Raw genomic sequence first — 22,368 nt, 5'->3', positions numbered from 1 at the left:
AAACTAACTTGTATGCCTTCTATGTGCCAGACAAATCTCGCCAATAATGACATAAGGCAGGAATTTCAGAAAACAGACTCAAAGAGAATAAGTAGCTTGCTTGAGATTAGAGAACTAGCAAATAAGAGCTGTACAGTATGTCTAATTCCCAAACCCATGCTCTTCTCATAGTTGTCCAAATTAGGGGGCCTGGAAAAACATGAATACAATGTACAGAAATAGCCAAAAAAAAATTAAATTATGGATCACAAACTAAAAAGGACTACAGAACACAGTAGCTAACTACACATGAATTTACTGCATCACAAAACTACTCCAAACTTACAATTCAAATCAGGTTTGTCGATGTTATTTATTTTGCATGTAGGAAGTAAGCAGAAGAAAACAAGATAGGAAGAAATTATGAGAGGAAAACAAAGAGCTAAATACATTAAAATTATCTTTTAGCTGTAATTCACCCAAATATGTTGAAATAAAATGTGATAATAAGAAAGTATTTTATGAGTCATTTTTTTAAACACTATTCGTATTATGCATACTAAAGGAGAAAAAAATTTCCCTCAAAATATCACAGAAAGACTCAATGTAGAATACCTTAAAGAAATATTTGTGGGACTATATCTAGCCATAGAATTCATATGTAACATCTGATTAAAGTTTCCATTCAAGAAAGCATGGCATTCAAATATAAAGGTGGAAGTGAAAAATGATACAGTAAAAATATGAACTAAATGAAGTATCAAAATAACAGTAGCTAAAGGCTAAACTCTCATCAAATATCAAAAGATTCATATCATCATAATCTGAAATAAATAATTGCCCATGTTAGCCCCCAAAACTAGAGTGTACTTACCCCAAATGCCCAGGTTGTAACAATCCAGAGTCTTAAAATATACCAAATTTATTTGAGATAGATACAGAAAAGCTCCTCTTTTTCTCCTCCTAATCTTCAAAGCCCAATGTGAGACCAGCCTTCTTCCTTCTTTCATTAGCTGGACATGTGTCAGCTCTCTCACATCTGCGATTTCTCACTGACTAGAGCTGCCTGTCCCATTCCAGGGAAACACAGATGGATCCCAGATGGGAAGGTCCTGCCAAACAGACCAGCTCTTCACCTTGCCAGAATCCCCAGATACAGTCAGTCTCTCTGTCTCTCTCCTTTTCTCCCTCCCTCCTGCTTCCTCTCCCTCCACTACCCTTCCAACCCTCCCTGTTACCAGGGCTCTTTGCCAGCTGATGTCACTAAGTACACACCTCCCAGTGGCTCCTGGCCAATCTGACATTAACTTGTTAAATACGTGTAATTTGTTTATGGCTGACAATAACAGCAAGGATATTATGCAAAACCTATCTGTGCAAGTCCCTAGTGGAATAACATGTAGAAACACACACTGACACAGAGACTCATATTTTGGGGAACATTCAAATGTTTAACAATTACTATTTAAAGTCCTACATATTGTCTGGTTTCTGCTATTGTTTAATAGCTTCTGCTCTTTGAACCAGTTTTAAAATTCTACATATGAAAAATTCCTTCTTAAAATGAACATGTAATTGGATGTAAAATGCAAAGTTGAAAATTAATTTGGGGAGCTATATTAACAGAAATATATGTAAATGAATCACACAAGCCGCCTCTCAGATCCAGACTTGGTAGCACTGCAAAACTGGCACGTGATTAAAATAAGACAATGCAGGCAACATGGTTCTGATGCTGTAAAGATTATAAATGAAAGACGGAGACACAATTCAAAAAATTGTTTTAAAACAAGGCAAATATGAATGTGAGAAATAACATAATGCTTAACACTAAGGAGCCGCTTATGCAAGCTTCAACAATGAAAAGACAAAACATACATTTAGAAATATTAACAATGAGAACCCAAAGAGAAGGACTGAGCTGCTCAAGGTCAGAGTTTAATCACTTATACCTCCAAATACTTAGCATATAACAGCTGCTTAGTCAATTATTGCTAAATGAAAATTGATCATCAAAAACTGACATTGTACTTGACACACAAAATATTACCATTGAGGTAAACTGGGTGAAAGGTCCACGGGACCTCCTTTTCATTTTTTTAAAACTCCCTGAAAATCAGTATTTTAAAACAAAAAGTTACCAGGGGGAATGTTTGGCTGATTCCTGGTCACATTACATCAACACGTATCTGCACTAAAGTCTCCATGAACACAGATTAAGAATGAAAGATCCTCCATGTACATAATCAAAACAGGTGTGGCTATGATTCTCTAACCCTTTTCTATCATACTTGGAATATCTGCAATCTGTAAACAATTTTTCAGTCATGGCAATTTTGGGCAAAGAAGAAGAAAGACTATTTCTGTCAAGGGCAACTTACTGACTAGGTTTCATGTCTGTAGTTCCATCCCAGTGGGGGTGGTAATAGAAGCAACAGCAGCCGGCTGAGTGCTTACCATGCGTATTAAACGCCAGAGACAGTTTTAATTGTCTGAATCTTTACAAAGACCCTGTATTATAAAGTTTCTAAATATTATCATTATCGCAAAGTTATAGCTAAGGAAAATAAGGCACAAAGAGTTACATAACTTGGTTATTTAGCCCACAAAGCGAGTGTCAGCACCAAGTAGTCTGGATTCACAGCCAGAAAACTATAGCCTATTGCCCAGTAGAAAAATGAATCAAAAGATGCCACTGGCTGTCCTGGATCACTAGCTCTGGGAGAAGCCAGCCACCACGTCATAAAAACTTCAGCAGCCCTAAGATGTCTATATGGTAAAGAACTGAAATCTCTTGCCAACGCCAGCATTAACTTGTTCATATAACTAACCACAATCACCCAATTAAAATACCTTGGAATTTTGACCTATAATAAGTGCAGGAAAGAATAAATAAATCTAGTATTATTTTAAAAAGGAAAAAAAGATGGTTCTTTCACTTCTAGCACCCAGACTACAGTTCCTAAATACCATTTCCCACTAAAAGGAAGCAGAGCTCTTTAGAAAAAGTTGACTCCAGGTATAGGGCAGGAAATGTACAAAACTTGTCATATCAGAAATCAATTAAGCTATCCAAGTCTTTTGGAGTTAGGTCCAAGGGACTTAGAAGCCAACCTGAAGAGACTCCCACTAACTAAAATGTGATAATTTGGGCATCAGTAAAATAGTAATAATAACTGCAATGGATTGAAACAAAGCAAAATACTTACATTCATGACTTTAGAATAGAACTTAGAAAAAAACTGATTTTTCACCTTTTTGAGGATACTAGGGAACCAATTCATTATTCTGAAACCAGTATATATCAAGCATTTTACCTGCTTTCCTATATGAGCTGTACCTCTAGGAAATGAAAGCTGATCCCTATTGAAATAGTCCAATTAAAATGAAAAAATTATATACAGGCATAACTCATTTTATTGCACTTTACATATACTACTCTTTTTTTTTAAACAAAGTGAATGACCGGCAATCTTACATTGTCAGGTGATGTTAGCATTTTTAGCAATAAACTATTTTTTTTAACTTATATCTGCTCTTTTTTTTTTAATTTAAATTTATTTATTTTAATTGGAGGCTAATTACAATATTGTATTTGTTTTGCCATACATCAACATAAATCTGCCATGGGTGGGAGGGGGGGTTCAGGATGGGGAACATGTGTAAACTATTTTTTAATTAAGGTATGTACATTTTTTAGGCCTGATACTCCACACTTTAAATAGACTACTGTTTAGTGTAAACATTAATATGCACTAAGGAACTAAAAAATTCATGTGAGTCACTTTATTGTGATACTCACTTTATGGGAGTGGTCTAGAACTGAACCGAAATTATCTCTGAGGTACATATGTACTTACAATACAATCATTTTGCAAATCCGTGTTGAAAAAAATTAATCTAGGTAATAAATCAATTGCCACTCATATGAGATGAGAGATATATGGACATTGATGGTCCATTAATACTTCCTAGAGGAAGTATACCATCACCTGTGAAGCATTCATGATTAAAAAAAAAAGTAAATACAGGGACTTCCCCAGTGGTTCAGTGGTTAAGAACCCACCTGCCAACGCCAGGGACATGGGTTTGACCGACAGATGGTCTGGGAAGATCCCACATGCCATGGAGCAAAGAAGCCTGTGCCCACAACTACTGAAGCCCACCCAGACTAGAGCCTGTGCTCCACAACAAGAAAAGCCACTGGAACGAGAAGAAAACGCACCGCAAATGGAGTAGCTCCCGCTCGCCACAACTAAAGAAAGCTTGCACGCAACAACGAAGACCCAGCGCAGCCAAAGAAAAAAAGTAAGTCTGAAGCTGATTAAGCCTTTGGATCTAACAACAGATTTGCTGGACATTGAGAGAATATAGGAACGTGTTAATGACAGCATGTAAGTACAATTAGCAAAGTCCAGAATGTGAAGAAATCTATAGTGCAAACAACCTAGATTTATAGAAAAAAGGGTGAGACAGAGGAAGGGAACTGGAGGAGAAACCTATAAATAAAGAGAAATAAAAGACTTAAACGCACTATGTGGACTTTATGTGGCTTCCGACTTGAAAGAACCATAAAAAATAACCTATGACTGGGAAATTTGTAAGACTCACTTGAAATTTAATTATACTAAAGAATTGTTTTAAATTTTTTATTATTTATATTTTTAAGAAAAGTATTTCATAAGAGATATACAGAAATTTTGTTTTGTTTTACAGAAATTGTTATTGATAAATTTATACGCTATCTAAGATTTCCTTCAAGAGAAGCTGAGTTGGTGACTACTGCAGCATGGTGTTTACTTACATGAGGGTCCATTTTTAGGTCTGTTTGATATTTTCCATAACACAAAGTAAAAAATAAAGACAGCATTTTTTTTAAAGTGTGCCCAATTATGGGTGAAATGGGCAGGCTGATTTGAACAGTTATACTGGAGCATGCTTGCTGTACAATGCTGTGTTAGTTTCTACTGTATGGCAAAGTGAATCAGCTATATGTATACAGATATCCCCATTTTTAAAAAATTCCTTCCCATTTAGGTCACCACAGAGCAGTGAGTAGAGTTCCCTGTACAATACAGTAGGTTCTCATTAGTTATCTGTTTTATACTTAGTATCAACAGTGTGTGTATGTCAATCCCCATCTCCCAATTCATCCTATCCCACTTTCCCCTGACCTTCCCCCTTGGTATCCATGTCTAGAGACAGTTTTTTAAAGCAACTCAGACAAAATGAATTGAAGTCTGACATGAGGTTTAACATTTACTTCACTGACTACATCATGAGTTGATATGTCATCAGCTTTTAAAAATAAAGGAGGATAGTGCAATCTATCAGGAATAGTGAACACAGGTGCTAGTTGGTTGCTTTACAATGAAATTTTCAAAGGATTTTTTTTATGTCCTCCCAAGACTTCCCTGGCTGTCCAGTGGTTAGCACTCTGTGCCTCCACTGCAGGGTACATGGGTTCAATCCCTGGTGGGTGGTGGAAACTAAGATCCTGAATGCCACACAGGGCAACCAAAAACTTGGGGAGGAACAAACATTTTTTTTAATGTCCTCCTATAGGAAAATTAGAATATGCCCCTGGATATTAGATTTGAATTGGAGGTATCAATATGAACACATGGCTATTATATTATATATCACACTATATTACAAATTTTTATAATAAAAACATATAGACATAGGAATACACACACAAACACATTCATACATATACTTCCTACCTGTTCACTCAGAGTCTAGAAGCAATGACACCTTGTAGCGATGAACATATCTTAAATCCAGATCCTGATATCTAAACCACATTTTCTAGTAAAACCAGAGCTCCCTGGAGGAATGGCTGATCCAGGATTGGGCAGGAAAATACAAAATAAGCAGGCAACATCTTATGTAAGAAAATAAAAGACTACTCAGAAATGATGAGGGCATGTCAAAAAGATACTGATGCCAGTTAGAAAGGGCTACTGTGGTCAACTGTGAGACAATCTGAGCATCAAAATAAATGGCAACAATAGATTAAAGCATAACATGTGAAATAAAAATTGAATTTTAAAAATCCATCAATATATAAGGAAGAAAAGAAAGCAATCCCTTCTAGCAGATGTCAACCTATAAAAACAGAAAGGATGATGGGAGCAGAAAATCACCATGGTAGACGAGTGAATAGAAACTTGATGAAAAACAGGATTATCTAGACACTGTCTCATTTAAGTATTGGAGGCAAGAGGGACATTGTTTCACATATTCTCAGAGTGGTTTTAAAAATTATATATACCTAATACACACACAATGATGATAAAGCAAATGGGACAAATGTTAACAAGTGGTGAACAAGGGTCTGTTTTGTGATTCTTGCAACTTACTATAAATGTTCTATAACACCAAATAAGCACTTACCAAAAAGGAAAAAAGTCCCCACTGACAACAAAACAGTTTGAAAACTCTGGGGTATTAAGTGAACATGTGCAGCAGTCCACGGGGTTCTAAGGAAGATGCTCATGACAGTCTCTCCTTTGGTTTCTTACTCTGATCACAACTACTGCCATGGTGGTGGTACTGAACAGTAACTTATTTTAAATTGTTATTTTTAGTGATGTATCAGTAATAATGTTCATTTCATATCTATAATGGGCCACTGCTGAAAGACAAAATAGGGATTTCCCGAGTGGTCCAGTGGTTAGGAGTCTGCCTGCTAATGCAGGGGACATGGGTTCAATTCCTGGTCTGGGAGGATCCCGCTTGCTGAGGGGCAACAAAGTCCCTGTGACAACTACTGAAATCCGTGCTCTAGAGCCCCTGCTCTGCAACAAGAGAAGCCACGGCAATGAGAAGTCAGCACACCGCAACTAGAGCAGCCTGCCTGCCACAGCTAGAGACAGCCCGCACAACGAAGAGCCAGCACACACAGAAATAAGTAAATTTTAAAATTGTTTTTTAAAAAATATATAACATAAAATTGAGAAGCCTAAAAATGATACTACAAATATGCTTGTAATCCAGACCTTTGAGTTGGACTCATTAGATTAAAACTATCTCTCATCCAGCACATAAAGATGACTCTAGATCCTCAAAACAATGGTGTCAAAAAATAACAATAAAGACTGATGCTTACAGTCAACTACATTTTCATTGTGGATGGTCTTCTTTTTTTTTTTTTTGGCCATACCATGAAGTTTGTGGGATTTTATTTCCCTGAGCAGGGATTAGCAGTGAAAGCACGGAGTCCTATCACTAGACTGTCAGGGAATTCCCCACTGTGGATCATATTTACTTGCATATTTGGAATCTTCTTTGTCATTTAAAAACAATATTATATTTCATCTCAAACATCAGATTATATATTTTTTTTAATTTAACACATTATAAAATTTCAAACTACACTTTACCCCAAAACCAAATACTTTCTTCTATTCTACTTTGCTGCACAGCATGTGAGATCTTAGATCCCTGACCAGGGTTCAAACCTGTGCCCCTGAAGCGCAAGCAGAGTCTTAACCACTGAATTGTCAAGGAAGTTCCCCCAGTTTTTTATTTTTAAATTAATATAAAGAATAATGTTTTACTTAAACAGAAATGTAAAATTAAATGTACAAGTATACTTGCTAAATTGGGGAAAGCAAAAAAATATAATACAAGTAAATAATAAGAAAATACAAATCTTAAAGATTATATTTTGAAAGAAAAAATATTTTAACACCAGTCTTTTAAAAAATCACTGCTCTAACATGTACTATACAAAAATGAAATCATCTAAAAAACCTTTCGGGAAAGTTTGCAAGACTGCATAATGAGAGAACTTTCAGGTCCACAAAAATAATTTAGAAGATGACTATTCGGAGTGGGGATCAGCAGACTATAGTTTTGGTAAATTCTTTATTCCTTTGGCAAATAAAGTTTTACTAAAACTTATATAGCTCATTTGTCTATGTATTATCGATCTATAACTGGTTTTCCATGACAACAACAGAGTTGAGACAGAGATTGTATTAGCCCATAAAGCCAAAAATGTTTACTATCTGGCTCTATACATAAAACTATGCTTCTATGGTCTCATTGCAACAGAGTAGATTTAGAAAGACTCAGACACCTACTTGGGCCAGGCATTATGCTATATGTTGGAGATATAACAGTGAACAAAAATATAGTCTCTGTCCACAAAGAGCTTGCAGTCTGTTGGAGGGAAAAGTATTCTAATTATCATACACATAAATATATAATAAACAGTAAATAAAGCAGGAGTCCCCAACCCCTGGGCCATTGGATCAGGACCAGTCCATGGCCTATTAGGTACCAGGCCAAAGAGCAGGAGATGAGCGGCGAACAAGGGAAGCTTCTTCTGTCTTTACAGCCATTGCTCTCATTACTGCCTGAGCTCTGCTACTGCTAAGTCACTTCAGTCATGTCCAACTCTGTGCGACCCCATAGACAGCAGCCACCAGGCTCCCCATCCCTGGGGTTCTCCAGGCAAGAACACTGAGAGTGGGTTGCCATTTCCTTCTCCAATGCATGAAAGTGAAGTCGCTCAGTCGTGTCCGACTCTTAGCGACCCCATGGACTGCAGCCTACCAGGCTCCTCCATCCATGGGATTTTCCAGGCAAGAGTACTGGAGTGGGGTGCCATTGCCTTCTCCGGCCTGAGCTCTACCTCCTGTCAGATCAGCAGTGACATTTGGATATAGATAGCATGGTCCTTACGAGAATCTAATGCCTGATGATCTGAGGCGGAGCTGATGCGGTGCTGATCAACAAATGTAATATACCTGAATCATCCTGAAAGCATCCCCCAGCTCTGACTCATGGGCACGCTGTCTTTCATAAAACCTGTCCCTGGTGCAAAAAAAGGTGGGAACCACTGTTATTAACATAAAGGGGAAAAAATTAGAAAAAGACTGGAACTATGGACCTCCCATCAGGGGATGAAGTGAGAGTTAGTGAGGGAAGTGAGAATTCTCTGATAAAGTGAATAATTAAAAGATATGAAGTGAACTAGGCTTCTTTTTCAAAAGGAGATGAAGAGTATTTCGAGTGTTTCAGGCAGAGGGGATGGGATATATGCGAAGAGGCATGCATGGCATGACAAACAGATTCAAGGGATTAGATCTGATAGGGTGCCTCAAGAACTATGGAGGGAGGTTCGTGACACTGTACAGGAGGCAGTGATCAATCAAGACCATCTCCAAGAAAAAGAAATACAAAAAGGCAAAATGGCTGTCTGAGGAGGCCTTACAAATAGCTGAGAAAAGAACAGAAGCAAAAGGCAAAGGTGAAAAAAAAAAAGATATACCCATTTGAATGCAGAGTTCCAAATAGCAAGGAGAGATAAGAAAGCCTTCCTCTTGATCAATGCAAAGAAACAGAGGAAAACAATAGAATGGGAAAGGCTAGAGATCTCTTCAGGAAAATTAAGAGATACCAAGGGAACATTAAGGAGTTCATCAAGGCTGTATATTGTCACCCTGTTCATTTAACTTCTATACAGAGTACATCATGAGAAACGCTGGACTGGAAGAAGCACAAGCTGGAATCAAGATTGCCGGGAGAAATATCAATAACCTCAGATATGCAGATGACACCACCCTTATGGCAGAAAGTGAAGAGGAACTAAAAAGCCTCTTGATGAAGGTGAAAGTGGAGAGTGAAAAAGTTGGCTTAAAGCTCAACATTCAGAAAACGAAGATCATGGCATCCGGTCCCATCACTTCATGGGAAATAGATGGGGAAACAGTGGAAACAGTATCAGACTTTATTTTTCTGGACTCCAAAATTACGGGAGATGGTGACTACAGTCATGAAATTAAAAGACGCTAACTCCTTGGAAGGAAAGTTATGACCAACCTAGATAGCATATTCAAAAGCAGAGACATTACTTTGCCAACAAAGGTTCATCTAGTCAAGGCTATGGTTTTTCCTGTGGTCACGTATGGATGTGAGAGTTGGACTATGAAGAAGGCTGAGTGCCAAAGAATTGATGCTTTTAAACTTTGGTGTTGGAGAAGACTCTTGAGAGTCCCTTGGACTACAAGGAGATCCAACCAGTCCATTCTGAAGGAGATCAGTCCTGGGATTTCTTTGGAAGGAATGATGCTAAAGCTGAAACTCCAGTACTTTGGCCACCTCATGAGAAGAGTTGACTCATTGGAAACGACTCTGATGCTGGGAGGGATTGGGGGCAGGAGGAGAAGGGGACGACAGAGGATGAGATGGTTGGATGGCATCACTGACTCGATGGACGTGAGTCTCAGTGAACTCCGGGAGTTGATGATGGACAGGGAGGCCTGGCGTGCTGCGATTCATGGGGTCGCAAAGAGTCGGACACGACTGAGCGACTGATCTGATCTGACGGGAACATTTTATGCAAAGATGGGCTCAATAAAGGACAGAAATGGTATGGACTAACAGAAGCAGAAGATATTAAGAAGAGGTAGCAAGAATACACAGAGAACTGTACAAAAAAGATCTTCACGACCCAGATAATCACGATGGTATGATCACTCACGTAGAGCCAGACATCCTGGAATGTGAAGTCAAGTGGGCCTTAAGAAGCATCACTACGAACAAAGCTAGTGGAGGTGATGGAACTCCAGTTGAGCTATTTCAAATTGTAAAAGATGGTGCTGTGAAAGTGCTGCACTCAATATGCCAGCAAATTTGGAAAACTCAGCAGTGGCCCCAGGACCAGCAAAGGTCAGTTTTCATTCCAATCCCAAAAAAGATAATGCCAAAGGATGTTTAAACTACCACACAATTGCCCTCATCTCACACACTAGCAAAGTAATGACCAAACTTCTCCAAGCCAGGCTTCAACAGTATGTGAACCAAGAACTTCCAGGTGTTCAAGCTGGATTTTGAAAAGGAAGAGGAACCAGACATCAAATTGCCAACATCTGGTGGATCACCGAAAAAGCAGAGTTCCAGAAAAGCGTCTACCTCTGCTTTATTGACTATGCCAAAGCCTTTGACTGGTGGATCACAACAAACTGTGGAAAATTCTTCAAGAGATGGGAATACCAGACCACCTGACCTGCCTCTTGAGAAATATGTATGCAGGTCAAGAAGCAACAATTAGAACCAGACATGGAACAACAGACTGGTTTCAAATTGGTAAAGGAGTACATCAAGGCTGTATATTGTCAGCCAGCTTATTTAACTTCTATGCAGAGTACATCATGTGAAATGCCAGGCTGGATGAAGCACAAGCTGGAATCAAGATTGCCAGGAGAAATATCAATAACCTCAGATATGTAGACGACACCACACTTTTGGCAAAAAGCAATGAACTAAAGAGCTTCTGATGAAAGTGAAAGAGGAGAGTGAAAAAGTTGGCTTAAAACTCAACATTCAGAAAACTAAGATCATGGCATCTTGTCCCATCACTTCATGGCAAATAAGTGGGGAAACAATGGAAACAATGACAGACTTAATTTTGGGGGGCTCCAAAATCACTGCAGATGGTGACTACAGCCATGAAATTAAAAGATGCTTGCTCCTTGGAAGAAAGCACATTAAAAGCAGAGATATTAGTTTGCTGACAAAGGTCCACCTAGTCAAAGCTATAGTTTTTCCAGTAGTCATGTATGGATATGAGAGTTGGACTATAAAGAAAGCTGAGCACCAAAGAATTGATGCTTTTGAACTGTGGTGCTGGAGAAGACTCTTGAGAGTCTCTTGGACTGCAAGGAGATAAAACCAGTCAGTCCTAAAGGAAATCAACCCTGAATATTCATTGGAAGGAACTGATGCTGAAGCTGAAACTCCAATACTTTGGCCACCTGATATGAAGAACTGACTCATTTGAAAAGACCCTGATGCTGGGCAAGATTCAAGGAAGGAGGAGAAGGGGACGACAGAGGATGAGACGGTTGGATGGCATTACCGACTCGATGGACATCAGTTTGACTAAGCTCCAGGAGTTGGTGATGGAGAGGGAAGCCTGCTGTGTTGCAGTCCGTGGGGTCGCAGAGTTGGACATGACTGAGTGAACTGAACCTGATGCATGGCTAGTTTGAAGAAGTGGAAGGAGGTTGGCATGACTAGACAGCATTAAATCTGCAGGAGGAGACTGAAGTTGTGTGACAAGCAAGGGGTTAGACCACACAGAGCTTTATTGGGTGTAATAAGAAGATAACACAGGCCAGTTTGTCTCAGCTTTTCCATGTCAGACAATCCTGCAAAAACCTCAATGGACAAAAGCTGTCTCTCTCATCTTCAGTTCCATGGGACGAGACAACAGATGTTTAAAGTTTGAAATATACAGCTGAAAAAAAAAAAAAGAAATATACAGCTGATCTGACTATGGAGTGTCCTCTTTTTTAGGTTATTTACAACCATTTTAAGAGATACTAATTTTCTCTCACAATTCTATAAAAATAGCCTGGAGTACCTGTGCCAATTCAGCTACTAAGTATATTATCTAAATCATTAACCCTCTCCATCTGTCAAATCAGATATCAAACTAGCTGTTAGGAGGTCTCATAGCTTTGCTTCTTGCTTAAACTTCTTTGTTTCTATGTCTTATTTAAATTTATTTTCCATGTAGTCTAGTAACCTGAAAACAGCCTGAAAATGAAAGAGATGTTTGGAGGTTCTCCAGAAACAAGATATTCTAACTTTCCAGTTTATGTGACTACGTATAGGTTCCTGTTTTACTATTATTAAAAATCTCATAATTTCCTGATTATTTGCTTTACATAGTTACCATTACAAAGCTTATAAGAATTTTGTGTCAACTTTAAAAGAAAAAACAGAGGAGCAATCAAATTTACAAGAGATCTTGAAAACAAAGCTGAAACAATTCTCTTGATGTTTGAGTCATCGACCCTTATGGGACCAAATCAGACTGTAACAAGCTGTGGATCATTATTTAAAATCAAGAATTCAATGTGATTGTGATAGTAGATTTTTTTAAAGTTGATGGATCAGAGGAACAGAAAATAAATGAAACAGGAATTTTCATTTGCTAGAATAAACCAACACATTACCCTGTATTTTAAGGCACAAGGGATGATACACAGGTATTCTACTCAAATCAGAGTACCAACCATTTTCCTTCACTAAGAGCACTTCAAATAAGCTCTTCTCTACATACCTGGGAAAGGATTTATCTTTTAAAGACTTATCTTAGAGGCCTTCCCTTATGGAGAGATGATTCTCAAAGCAAGCAGAGTTGACAATCGGCCCCTCACAGTGCTGTCCAAGAAGCCTAACATAATACCACACTTGTACTTAAGATTTTCCGTTTTTTGTTGACCTGAGTCTCTATTACTATTCTCTGAGGACAACTGGTATATTTTGATCAACATACTCAATGTTTATTTGTTAGATAAACTGAAATTTCCTCATTGCTTCAAAAATAATTTAACAGGATTGAACCACAGAATATCAATGTTAGAAAGAATCTAATCCAATTGCCACTTTGGGAGTCCCTGCGTGGTCTGCTGGTAAGGACGTGGTGCTTTCACTGCTGTGGGCCTGGGTTCAATCCCGAGAACTAAGATCCCACAAGCTGCATGATGTGGCCAAAAAGAAATAGCAAAACAAAACAAAAATCCAACTCGTTCATTTAACTAAAATAGAGCAAGGGCGACTCCCTGGTGGTGCAGTGGATAAGAAACCACATGTCAACGGAGGGGACACAGTTCCCGAGAGCCAAAACTACTGAGCCTGTGTGCCACAACTACTGAAGCCCGCGTGCCTAGAGCCTGTGCTGCCTAACAAGAGAAGCCAGTGCAATGAGAAGCCTGTCCACTGCAACGAAGAGTAGCCTCACTTGCTGCAACTAGAGAAAGCCCCTGTAGCAATGAAGACCAGCACAGCCAAAAATTAATTAAAAAAAAAAAAAAAGTTTTAAAAAATAGAGCAAGGAGAGGATAAGTTCTGAAAAGTTGGATTAAATTCCTATTAAATATGCTGTGGTCAAATCAAGTTATGTTCTCTCCAAGAATTTTTATGGGAAAGCTACTGTTTTGAAATGGCAAAAACTTTTAATAATTTCAAGACTACTTTGTTAATAACTACGAAAAACTACTAGCTTAGAATTGGTTTCTCCAAACATTTTGACCATTTTTGCTACCCTTGCCTTGTCCCAGATAAGGTATCATTCATCCCAGGGGTGAATACCTAGCAAGAAGGTGCAAGAGTTGTCAAGTTACTACAATCTACAGCTCTATCTTTCAGAAGACTTTATGTGAATGACAAAACTCAATGTCCAAATTCTTGTCAGGTTTTTTAAAGTTGGGTATTTACTGAATCCTATTTTGTAAATTTAAAAACATACAATGTTAGTGTCACTGAGGTGCCTAAGATCAAACAAAGCCAGTGCTCTATCTCCTGCTGGCCTCAAGCTCTCAGAATACCTGAATTGAATAGGCCGAAAAAAAGCCATTTAAGTCAACCCTTTTGCAGAAATGTGCTATACTTGGGCCACTCCTTTAGAATGGTGGAGGTAGGGGGAACCCAATGTAAGAGTTTTATTGAGGTATAGCATGCTGCTGCTGCTGCTGAGTTGCTAAGTTGAGTTCAACACTGCCATCCCATGGACTGCAGTCCACCAGGCTCCTTTGTCCATGGGATTTCCCAGGCAAGAATACCAGAGTGGGTTGCCATTTCCTTCTCCAGAGGATCTTCCCGACCCAGGGATCAAAGTCTCCTGCCTGACAGGTGAACTCTTTACCACTGCACTATCTGGGAAGTCCAAGGCATAGCATACTTACCATAAAATTTACCTGTTTTAAATGTATAATTCAATGATTTTTAGTAAATTTATAAAGCTGTATAACCATCACCACGATCTCATTTTAGAACATTTCAATTGCTCCCCAGAGATCCTTTATGGTCCTTTACATGAAATCCCATTTATACCCACAGTTCTAGGAAACCACTAATCTGCTTACTCTGCTCCTATAAATTAACCATTCCTGGACATTTCAAATAAATGGAATCATAATATGTTGTCTTTTGTATCTGACTACCGTAACTCAAATACAATGCTTCTGAGGTTCATCCAAGTATCAATATTCATTACTTTTTACTGCAGAGTGGTATTCTATTGGTGGATGTACCACATTCTTTATATTTACTAGCTGATAGATATTTGGACTATTTCCAGCTTTTGGTTGTTGAGTAATGCTGCTGGGAACAAGCCAGGACAAGTTTTAGAATGGCTGCTTTTAACAATTCTGCCCAGATTTAACTGCAAAAATTTGAGAGGAAGGAATTTGCCAAGCCCCTTACTCCACCATTCAGGAAGTTTCACCCTTAAACAGGTTTTTAAAAATATATCATGGTAATTTCTCTTGATTATTTTGAGGCGATTATGCTCTTACAAGAAGTTTGCCTGATTTTGATGTCATGTTTAATGTGGGAGACCTGGGTTCAAGTCCTGGGTTGGTAAGATCCCCTGGAGAAGGGAAAAGCTACCCACCCCAATATTCTGGCCTGGAGAATTCCATGGACTGTACATGGAATCACTCTTTGTGACTGTAGAGTCCATCGAGTCACAAAGGTTTGGACACGACTGAGCGACTTTCACTTCACTTAGAAAGATTTAAAAAAATACATCTATATATTCTTCAGGTACTCAAATTTGAGGTTGAAAAGCCTAAAATATGAGTTTTATTAGTATTAAGACAAGTACCTATTGCTGAAGCCTGTCTATTATTACCTGTACATGTACTGAGCCGCTTTAGTCATGTCTGACTCTTTGCAACCCTAGGGACTATAGGGTTCCTCTGGCTCCTCTGTCCCTGGGATTCTCCAGCAAAGAATACTGGAGTGGGCTGCCATGCCCTCCTCCAGGGGATCTTCCAACCCAGGGATTGAACCTGTATCTCTATGTCTCCTACACTGGCAGGTAGGTTCTTTACAACTACCATGACCAGGGAAGCCCCTATTACTACCTAGAGGAAACTAATGTCCAAAAACCACACAAGCAGTTAGAGAGATCTAAATTCCCAGTTCTCAAGGTAAAAGTGAACATAAGGTACAGATTAAAACTCACAACTGGTCTAGCACTTATACAACAACTGGAATAATACAAAGATGCTACTTTCCTTATGATTTCCCACTTGATACATTGGGATTATTTCTTTTTACCCTTCAGGAAAGTGTTTCTGGTTTTATACCAAAAGTTAGTCAGAAAATAGTCACTTCAGAGAAATTTTTTACAACTAGTTCTGTTCAAATTCTTTTGCTCAAATGTGGGAGTGACCATAACAGATTTTTATATACACCTAAGTTGAATTTCTGCCAGGTAGTCTTTTTTTTTCTATCTTTTGATAACTTAGGAAGCATGAAACATAAGAAAACTTAAATCATTCGGTATTTCAAGCACACAATCAATATTTCAGTTGGAGACACAAAATACTAAGGTTAATGATAGCTTTCTACTTTTATAAAGTAACTACAGAATCTACAGATAAATATATAATTCATACATTCTGCTGGAAAACCTTACAAATTCTTCAGTTCATCCCATTTTTCTCTTGCATTTTCATTGAAAATTTTACTTTTATCACATTCCCTGAAAACTCTCTTAATAAGTCCTGGTATTTCATATCTTTAACAAATTCTAGCTCTGAAATGAAACTAAAGAGAGATATGTAAACTTATTTTCCTCTGCTATTACAAGTTGTAAACTTTTAATTGCAAAGAAAATACAGCAATGAGCTAGTTTTCTAGAGTAAACCAACAGAAATGCAAAATTCATATCAATTGAAAATTCCTTTTCCTTCAGCGTATGGCTATTTCTTTTAAAGTTTTAAGTAAAAAAACCATCAAAATATAAATGTTCTATTATGGAATCACTGGAAATATTCAGGAAAAAGAAAAGAAAAAGTATCAGCCACTAACAGACAAGATATATTAGCCATCTTATTAAAGTTTTATGTATAAGTAAATACCCCCTCCCTCAGATAAACAATTTAAGTGATAGAAAATTTGGTCTTATTATTATTTCCCAATCATTATTAAGTGTTTACCACATGGTAGGTTTGCAGAGAAGACACAGGCCTTTGTAGGACATTTAACAAAGCATCCTCCTACAGTAATACTTTCATTATTTCATTTGGCACATGGCAGATTATGTTAACAGATTTATTTATTGACTAAGTCTAATCATATTTCCTCAGTTGGCATCAATATGATATCTACTATTTACGTTTGCTTAAACACTGGATATTTGTTCAAAAGTCTTCCATATGTGATTTCTACCACAGAATTCTGGGTTTCAATGAAATTTAAGATTTTTTTATGGTAGATTACAAGAAGATAAATAATCTTAATGAGAGCTAAAATAATCTGGTTTGTGAGTCCACTTTATAAGCCAAAGAATTTGCTTTTTACTTCAAGGAAATGAAACATTATGTAATTAAAGAGTTCCATAGCAATGATTTAAGACCCAAAGTGACCTAACAGTATTTTTCAAAAACTGGTCATATCATCACCTTTCCTGGCACATGCATGCACATGACTTTTTAAATATTTTACAGTTTTCCTTTCATTCAAAACATAACTCAAGATAGCATTGTCTTTAACAAACACTGCTTCCCAAAGCTTAAATGCCTATAATTTCACAAAGATTCTGAATTACACATACTTAAGCCAAACCAAAAAGTAAGGAAAATGTAGTCAACTTCATTTAGAGAAAGCAAACCACAAACTGAAAACTGCATGAAAGCAAGGATCACACGGCTACTCTGCTTCCTCTTCCATTCATTCATTCAACAAATATTTACCGAACACCTCCCATGCGCCTGACAATGTTCTAGGCAATGGAAATATATCAATAAATAAAACAGACAAAATCCCTGTCCCCTTTGGAACTTACGTTCTAGAAAGGGGATACAGACAATAAACAAAATAAGTAAAATACATAGAAAGTGATAAGCTGGCCATGGGGAAGGGCATACAATTTAAAATAGGGTAGCTTGGTTGGCCTCATTGAGAACGGAAGTGAAGAAATGAACCACAGGGCAGGTGAACAAAACGCAATCTAGGTAAAGGTCCTAACACAAGACAAGGACTAGAGTATTGAAAAGGGAACTGCAAGAAGATATGTGGCTGGAGCTGGAAAAGTATCAACAGTAGGGTATGAGTCTAGAGATCAAGGGGGAGTAACACATGGGTGTAGAACACAGAAAGCTTGGAAGTCTCTGCTTCTGGCCACACCACACAGCCTGTGGGATCTTAGCTTCCCAAGCACAGATTGAAGCCATGTCCCCTGGAGTAGATGCACTGAGTCGTATCCACTGGGCCACCAGGGAAGTCCTTGAAAGTCTTTTTTAAAACTCTTGTTTTATTTTGAGTAAAATGGGCGTCATTAACAGGGGTCTAAGCAGAGAATTTTTAAGACCTGACTAAACTGAATCACTCTGGCTGCCATGTTCAAAACCTATCAAGGGGCAAGAATGGAAGCAGGGAAAACAACTAGCATGCAACTCTACTAAGCCAAGTCAGATGTGTTTGTGGTTTGGACCAGAATGGCAGGACTGAAGTTGTTATTTAGATTCTGTGTATATTCTCAAGGTGAAGCAAACATGATCTCCTGAGTCAATGTGGGTAATGAAAATAAAAGTTACACAGAAAATTGAACATTTTTGTTTAAAAGCTAGGTAACAAAAAAACATAAAAAATTAAAAACTTTGTACATAATACACTATCCACAGAGTAAAAAGGCAACCCACAGCATGGGAGTATGCAAATTATATATGTGATAAGAGATTACTACCCAGATTAATATATAGGACTCCTAACAACAACAACAAAACAAATGACCCAATTGAAAAATGGGCAAAGGACTTGAACTGACATTTCTCCAAAGAGGATATACTGTGGGTGGGAATGTGAAATGGTACTGTGGAGAACAGTAAAGGTTCCTAAAAAATTAAAGAGAATTACCATTTGAACCCACAATTAATTCCACTTTGGAGTATATACCCAAAAGAATTGAAAGCAGAGTCTTGAAAAGATACGTGTATCGTATGTTTATAATAGCATTATTCACAAGAGCTAAAAAACACAGAAGCAATCCAAATGTCCACTGACGAATGGATAAGCAAAATGTGGTACACCCATGCAATGGAATACCATTCAGCCTTTAAAAGGAAGAAAATTCTGTGATATGCTACAGCATGGAAGAACCTTAAGGACTTTATGGTAAGAGAAGTAAGGAACTCACAAAAAGACAAACACTATGCATTTCACTTATATGGAGTACTTGCTGCTGCCACTGCTGCTAAGTCGCTTCAGTCGTGTCCGACTCTGTGCGACCCCATAGACGGCAGCCCACCAGGCTCCTCTGTCCACGGGATTCTCCAGGCAAGAACACTGGAGTGGGTTGCCATTTCCTCCTCCAGTGCATGAAAGTGAAAAGTCAAAGTGAAGTCGCTCAGTCGTGTCCAACTCTTAGCAACCCCATGGATTGCAGCCTACCAGGCTCCTCCGTCCATGGGATTTTCCAGGCAAGAGTACTGGAGTGGGGTGCCATTGCCTTCTCCAACATGGGGTACTTAACAGTAGTTAAAATTAGAGACAAAAAGTATAACTGTAGTTGCCAGCAGTTAGGGGATGGGGAGAATGGGAAGTTACTGCTTAAAAGGTACAGAGTTTCAGTTTACAAGATGAAAAGTGTTATGTGGCTGGATGGTGGTGACTGCAGCCCAACGATGTGAAAGTATTTAACACATCGAGCTTAAAAATGCTTAAGATGGTGGGATGAGGGGGAGGGAAGGGATATAGCTGATTCATGTTGTTAAACAGCAGAAACTAACACATCATTGTAAAGTAATTACTGCTGCTGTTGTTTAGTCACTAAGCCTGCGACCCCATGGACTGCAGCATGCCAGGCTCCTCTGTCCTCTACTATCTTCCAGAGTTGGCTCAAATTCATGCCCATTGAGTTGGTGATGGTATATAACCATATCATCCTCTACTGCCTCCTTCTCCTTTTGCCTTCAATTTTTCCCAGCATCAGTGTCTTTTCCAATAAGTGAGCTCTTCCCATCAAGTGGCCAAACTACTGGAGCATCAGCTTCAGCAGCAGTCCTTCCAATGAACATTCAGGACTGATTTTATTTAAGATTGACTGGTTTGATCTCCTTGCTGTCCAAGGGACTCTCAAGAGTTTTCTCCAGCACAATTCGAAAGTGTCAATTCTTCAGTGCCCAGCCTTCTTTGATACTCCAATTTAAAAAAAAATGGTTAAGATGGTAAATTTTATGTTAAATGTATTTTAATACATATACTAAAAATCAGAGATAACTCCAAGGTTTCTGATTAAAGGCCAGGGAAGATGGAAGGAAGATGTGATTTGAGGAGGAAGGTCAGAAGTTCAGATTTAGATATTTTTTAGTTTGAGACAGCTATAAGATATCCAAGTAGAGATGTCATGAAAACAAGTGGACAAACCAATCAAGAGTTCTGGGAAGGGATCTGGGCTCAATATATAAATCTGGGAATTGTCAGCATAGTATTTAAAGCCATGAGTTCATGAAGGGAATAAATATAGATAAACACATGAAATTCAAGGACTGAGCACTGGGTTCTAGGAGCCCATAAAGAGATCAGGAAGAAAAGAAGGAACCATCAAGGGAAACTGAGAAGAAATAGTTTCCCAGTGAGATAGGAGGAAAAATAACAGTATGGTAGTACTCTAGAAACTAAACAAATAGTATGATCAATTGAGTCAATTCTTCTAGTAAGATGAGAACTAAGAATTGACTACTAGATATCCTCAGACATGTACTCATCACAATAAATATGGTTTCAAGGAATATACAATACAAAATTATTATATTTAATTATTATTCCAACTTCTCTTTTACTTCTGAAAATGTACTGTTGAAAATGCAAACTAAATATGTACTAATGAAACATCAACTCTGTCAAATTAATAATTCTTTTACAAAAAAAATTTGGTTTTAAACTTTCAGATTATCACAGTTAAAACTGGGAACTTTCAGTGCTTTGACACCTGGTTACCGTAACACTACCTGTCTTTTACTTGGTAACACTGGAAACATCCCAATGCTGAACAAACAGAAAGAGTAGGGGGTGGGGTGGGGAGACCAGTATCTCACCTGACACTTCCTTTTCTGGGCCTCCATTTTTTTTCATCTAAAAAATGAATCTTTGTATGTTTTTCCCTCTTAGGATGCCCTACTCCTCTGATCAAATTCCAGAATTCTTCAGGTTCAGCTCCTGTTACCTTCTCAGGTTCTCAAGTCTCTTTCCAGGTTCTCTCTCTTCTCTGAACTCCAGTAATTACTTACCTCTATTATACATGGACAATTCATTTGGTCCCACATCACATACTGCCTTACGTGTTCCCTTTGCTAATTTAATGTTTACCTTAAGCACCCACAGTGCACCAGAAAAATCTTAAATTATACTTGTTTTCCAATAACTAATACCACATTGTATCCATAGAAATTATTTAATTAGGCAAGTTAAGAATTATAAAGACTTCTATTAGTTCCTACAAAGTCTGAAAGTATTGTTTTCTGTAAAAAAGCTATGCTAAAGACAGCTTATTTTTAGAAGACATAGATTAAAAACAAAACTCAAATGCATATATGTCTATAATCAGCTTTCAGCATAGGAAAATTGAGTGACTAATCAGAAATTTAAAAAAATAAGTCAAAGGGCACTTTGAGGGTCCAAAGAGTTCATACAACTCACCAAAATCTATAGAATATTAGGTAGCCAGGAATAAAATAAATCTTGACAGATTTTAAGATCACTTCTAGTAGACATACCAATGAGTAGATTATTGGTTTTGACTGACCACTGATTTAGTTACTCAATCAACAGATCATATTATATGCTCTGAAGAACAAGACAAGGTACTGAGCTTGACAGATGCTGTAAACCATAGGGGACCCTAGCCCACCTGCCTAACTAAACTCTCTCAAGGAGTCTGTTAATATGCATGTTCCCAGTCCCACATTAAATCCAATGAATCAGAATGGGGAAGAGCAGGTCAAGAATCCAAACTTTAATAAGTTCTCAAGACAATTCCTCTATACACTAAAATTTGAGAAAATCATGGCACTAAGATGCAAAAATAGTTAAGGCAAATCCCTGCCTTCAATATGACTATAAGATAATAGGGAATAAATATACATATAGCACCAGATATAATAATCTGAGATATAAAATAAAAATCACCAAAAATGACAAGAAAAGTCTGTTCCAACTAGCAAAAAGCAAGTAGTGCTTCATGGAGACGAAAGATGGGTCCTGAGTTCAGTTAAGTAGGGAGAAATGCATCTATATCCAAGGGGAGTGGAAAAAACTAAGGCTAGGGGAAAGCCGGGGGTTTCATGCAGTGAATATATCAAAATGGTTGGGCATAAGCCTACACTAGAATGTACAGGCCATACTGTCTACCAG

The 22,368-nt window shown here is 37.9% G+C and overlaps 1 protein-coding gene across 6 annotated transcripts in view; it reads right to left on the bottom strand.

Annotated features, from left to right (window-relative positions):
• Positions 1–22,368, bottom strand: part of CBFA2T2 (CBFA2/RUNX1 partner transcriptional co-repressor 2) — a 144,007-nt gene that overhangs the window by 85,221 nt on the left and 36,418 nt on the right. For 5 of the 6 annotated variants that reach the window (XR_011570193.1, XM_070801518.1, XM_070801515.1 and 2 more), the window contains exon 1: positions 854–22,368. This exon is cut by the window's right edge and continues 18,453 nt beyond it. The exons of the other annotated variant lie outside the window; for it this stretch is intronic. Coding sequence is in view for 4 of the 5 variants with exons in the window: in XM_070801518.1 (XP_070657619.1) it covers positions 854–989 (136 nt within the window). In the remaining variant the exon portion in view is untranslated. The remainder of the gene's footprint in view (positions 1–853) is intronic. 6 annotated transcript variants of the gene reach the window in all.

This window comes from Bos indicus, chromosome 13 (assembly GCF_029378745.1).
Source record: "Bos indicus isolate NIAB-ARS_2022 breed Sahiwal x Tharparkar chromosome 13, NIAB-ARS_B.indTharparkar_mat_pri_1.0, whole genome shotgun sequence".
NCBI lineage: Eukaryota > Metazoa > Chordata > Mammalia > Artiodactyla > Bovidae > Bos > Bos indicus.
This window is presented reverse-complemented; position numbering and strand designations above follow the sequence as displayed.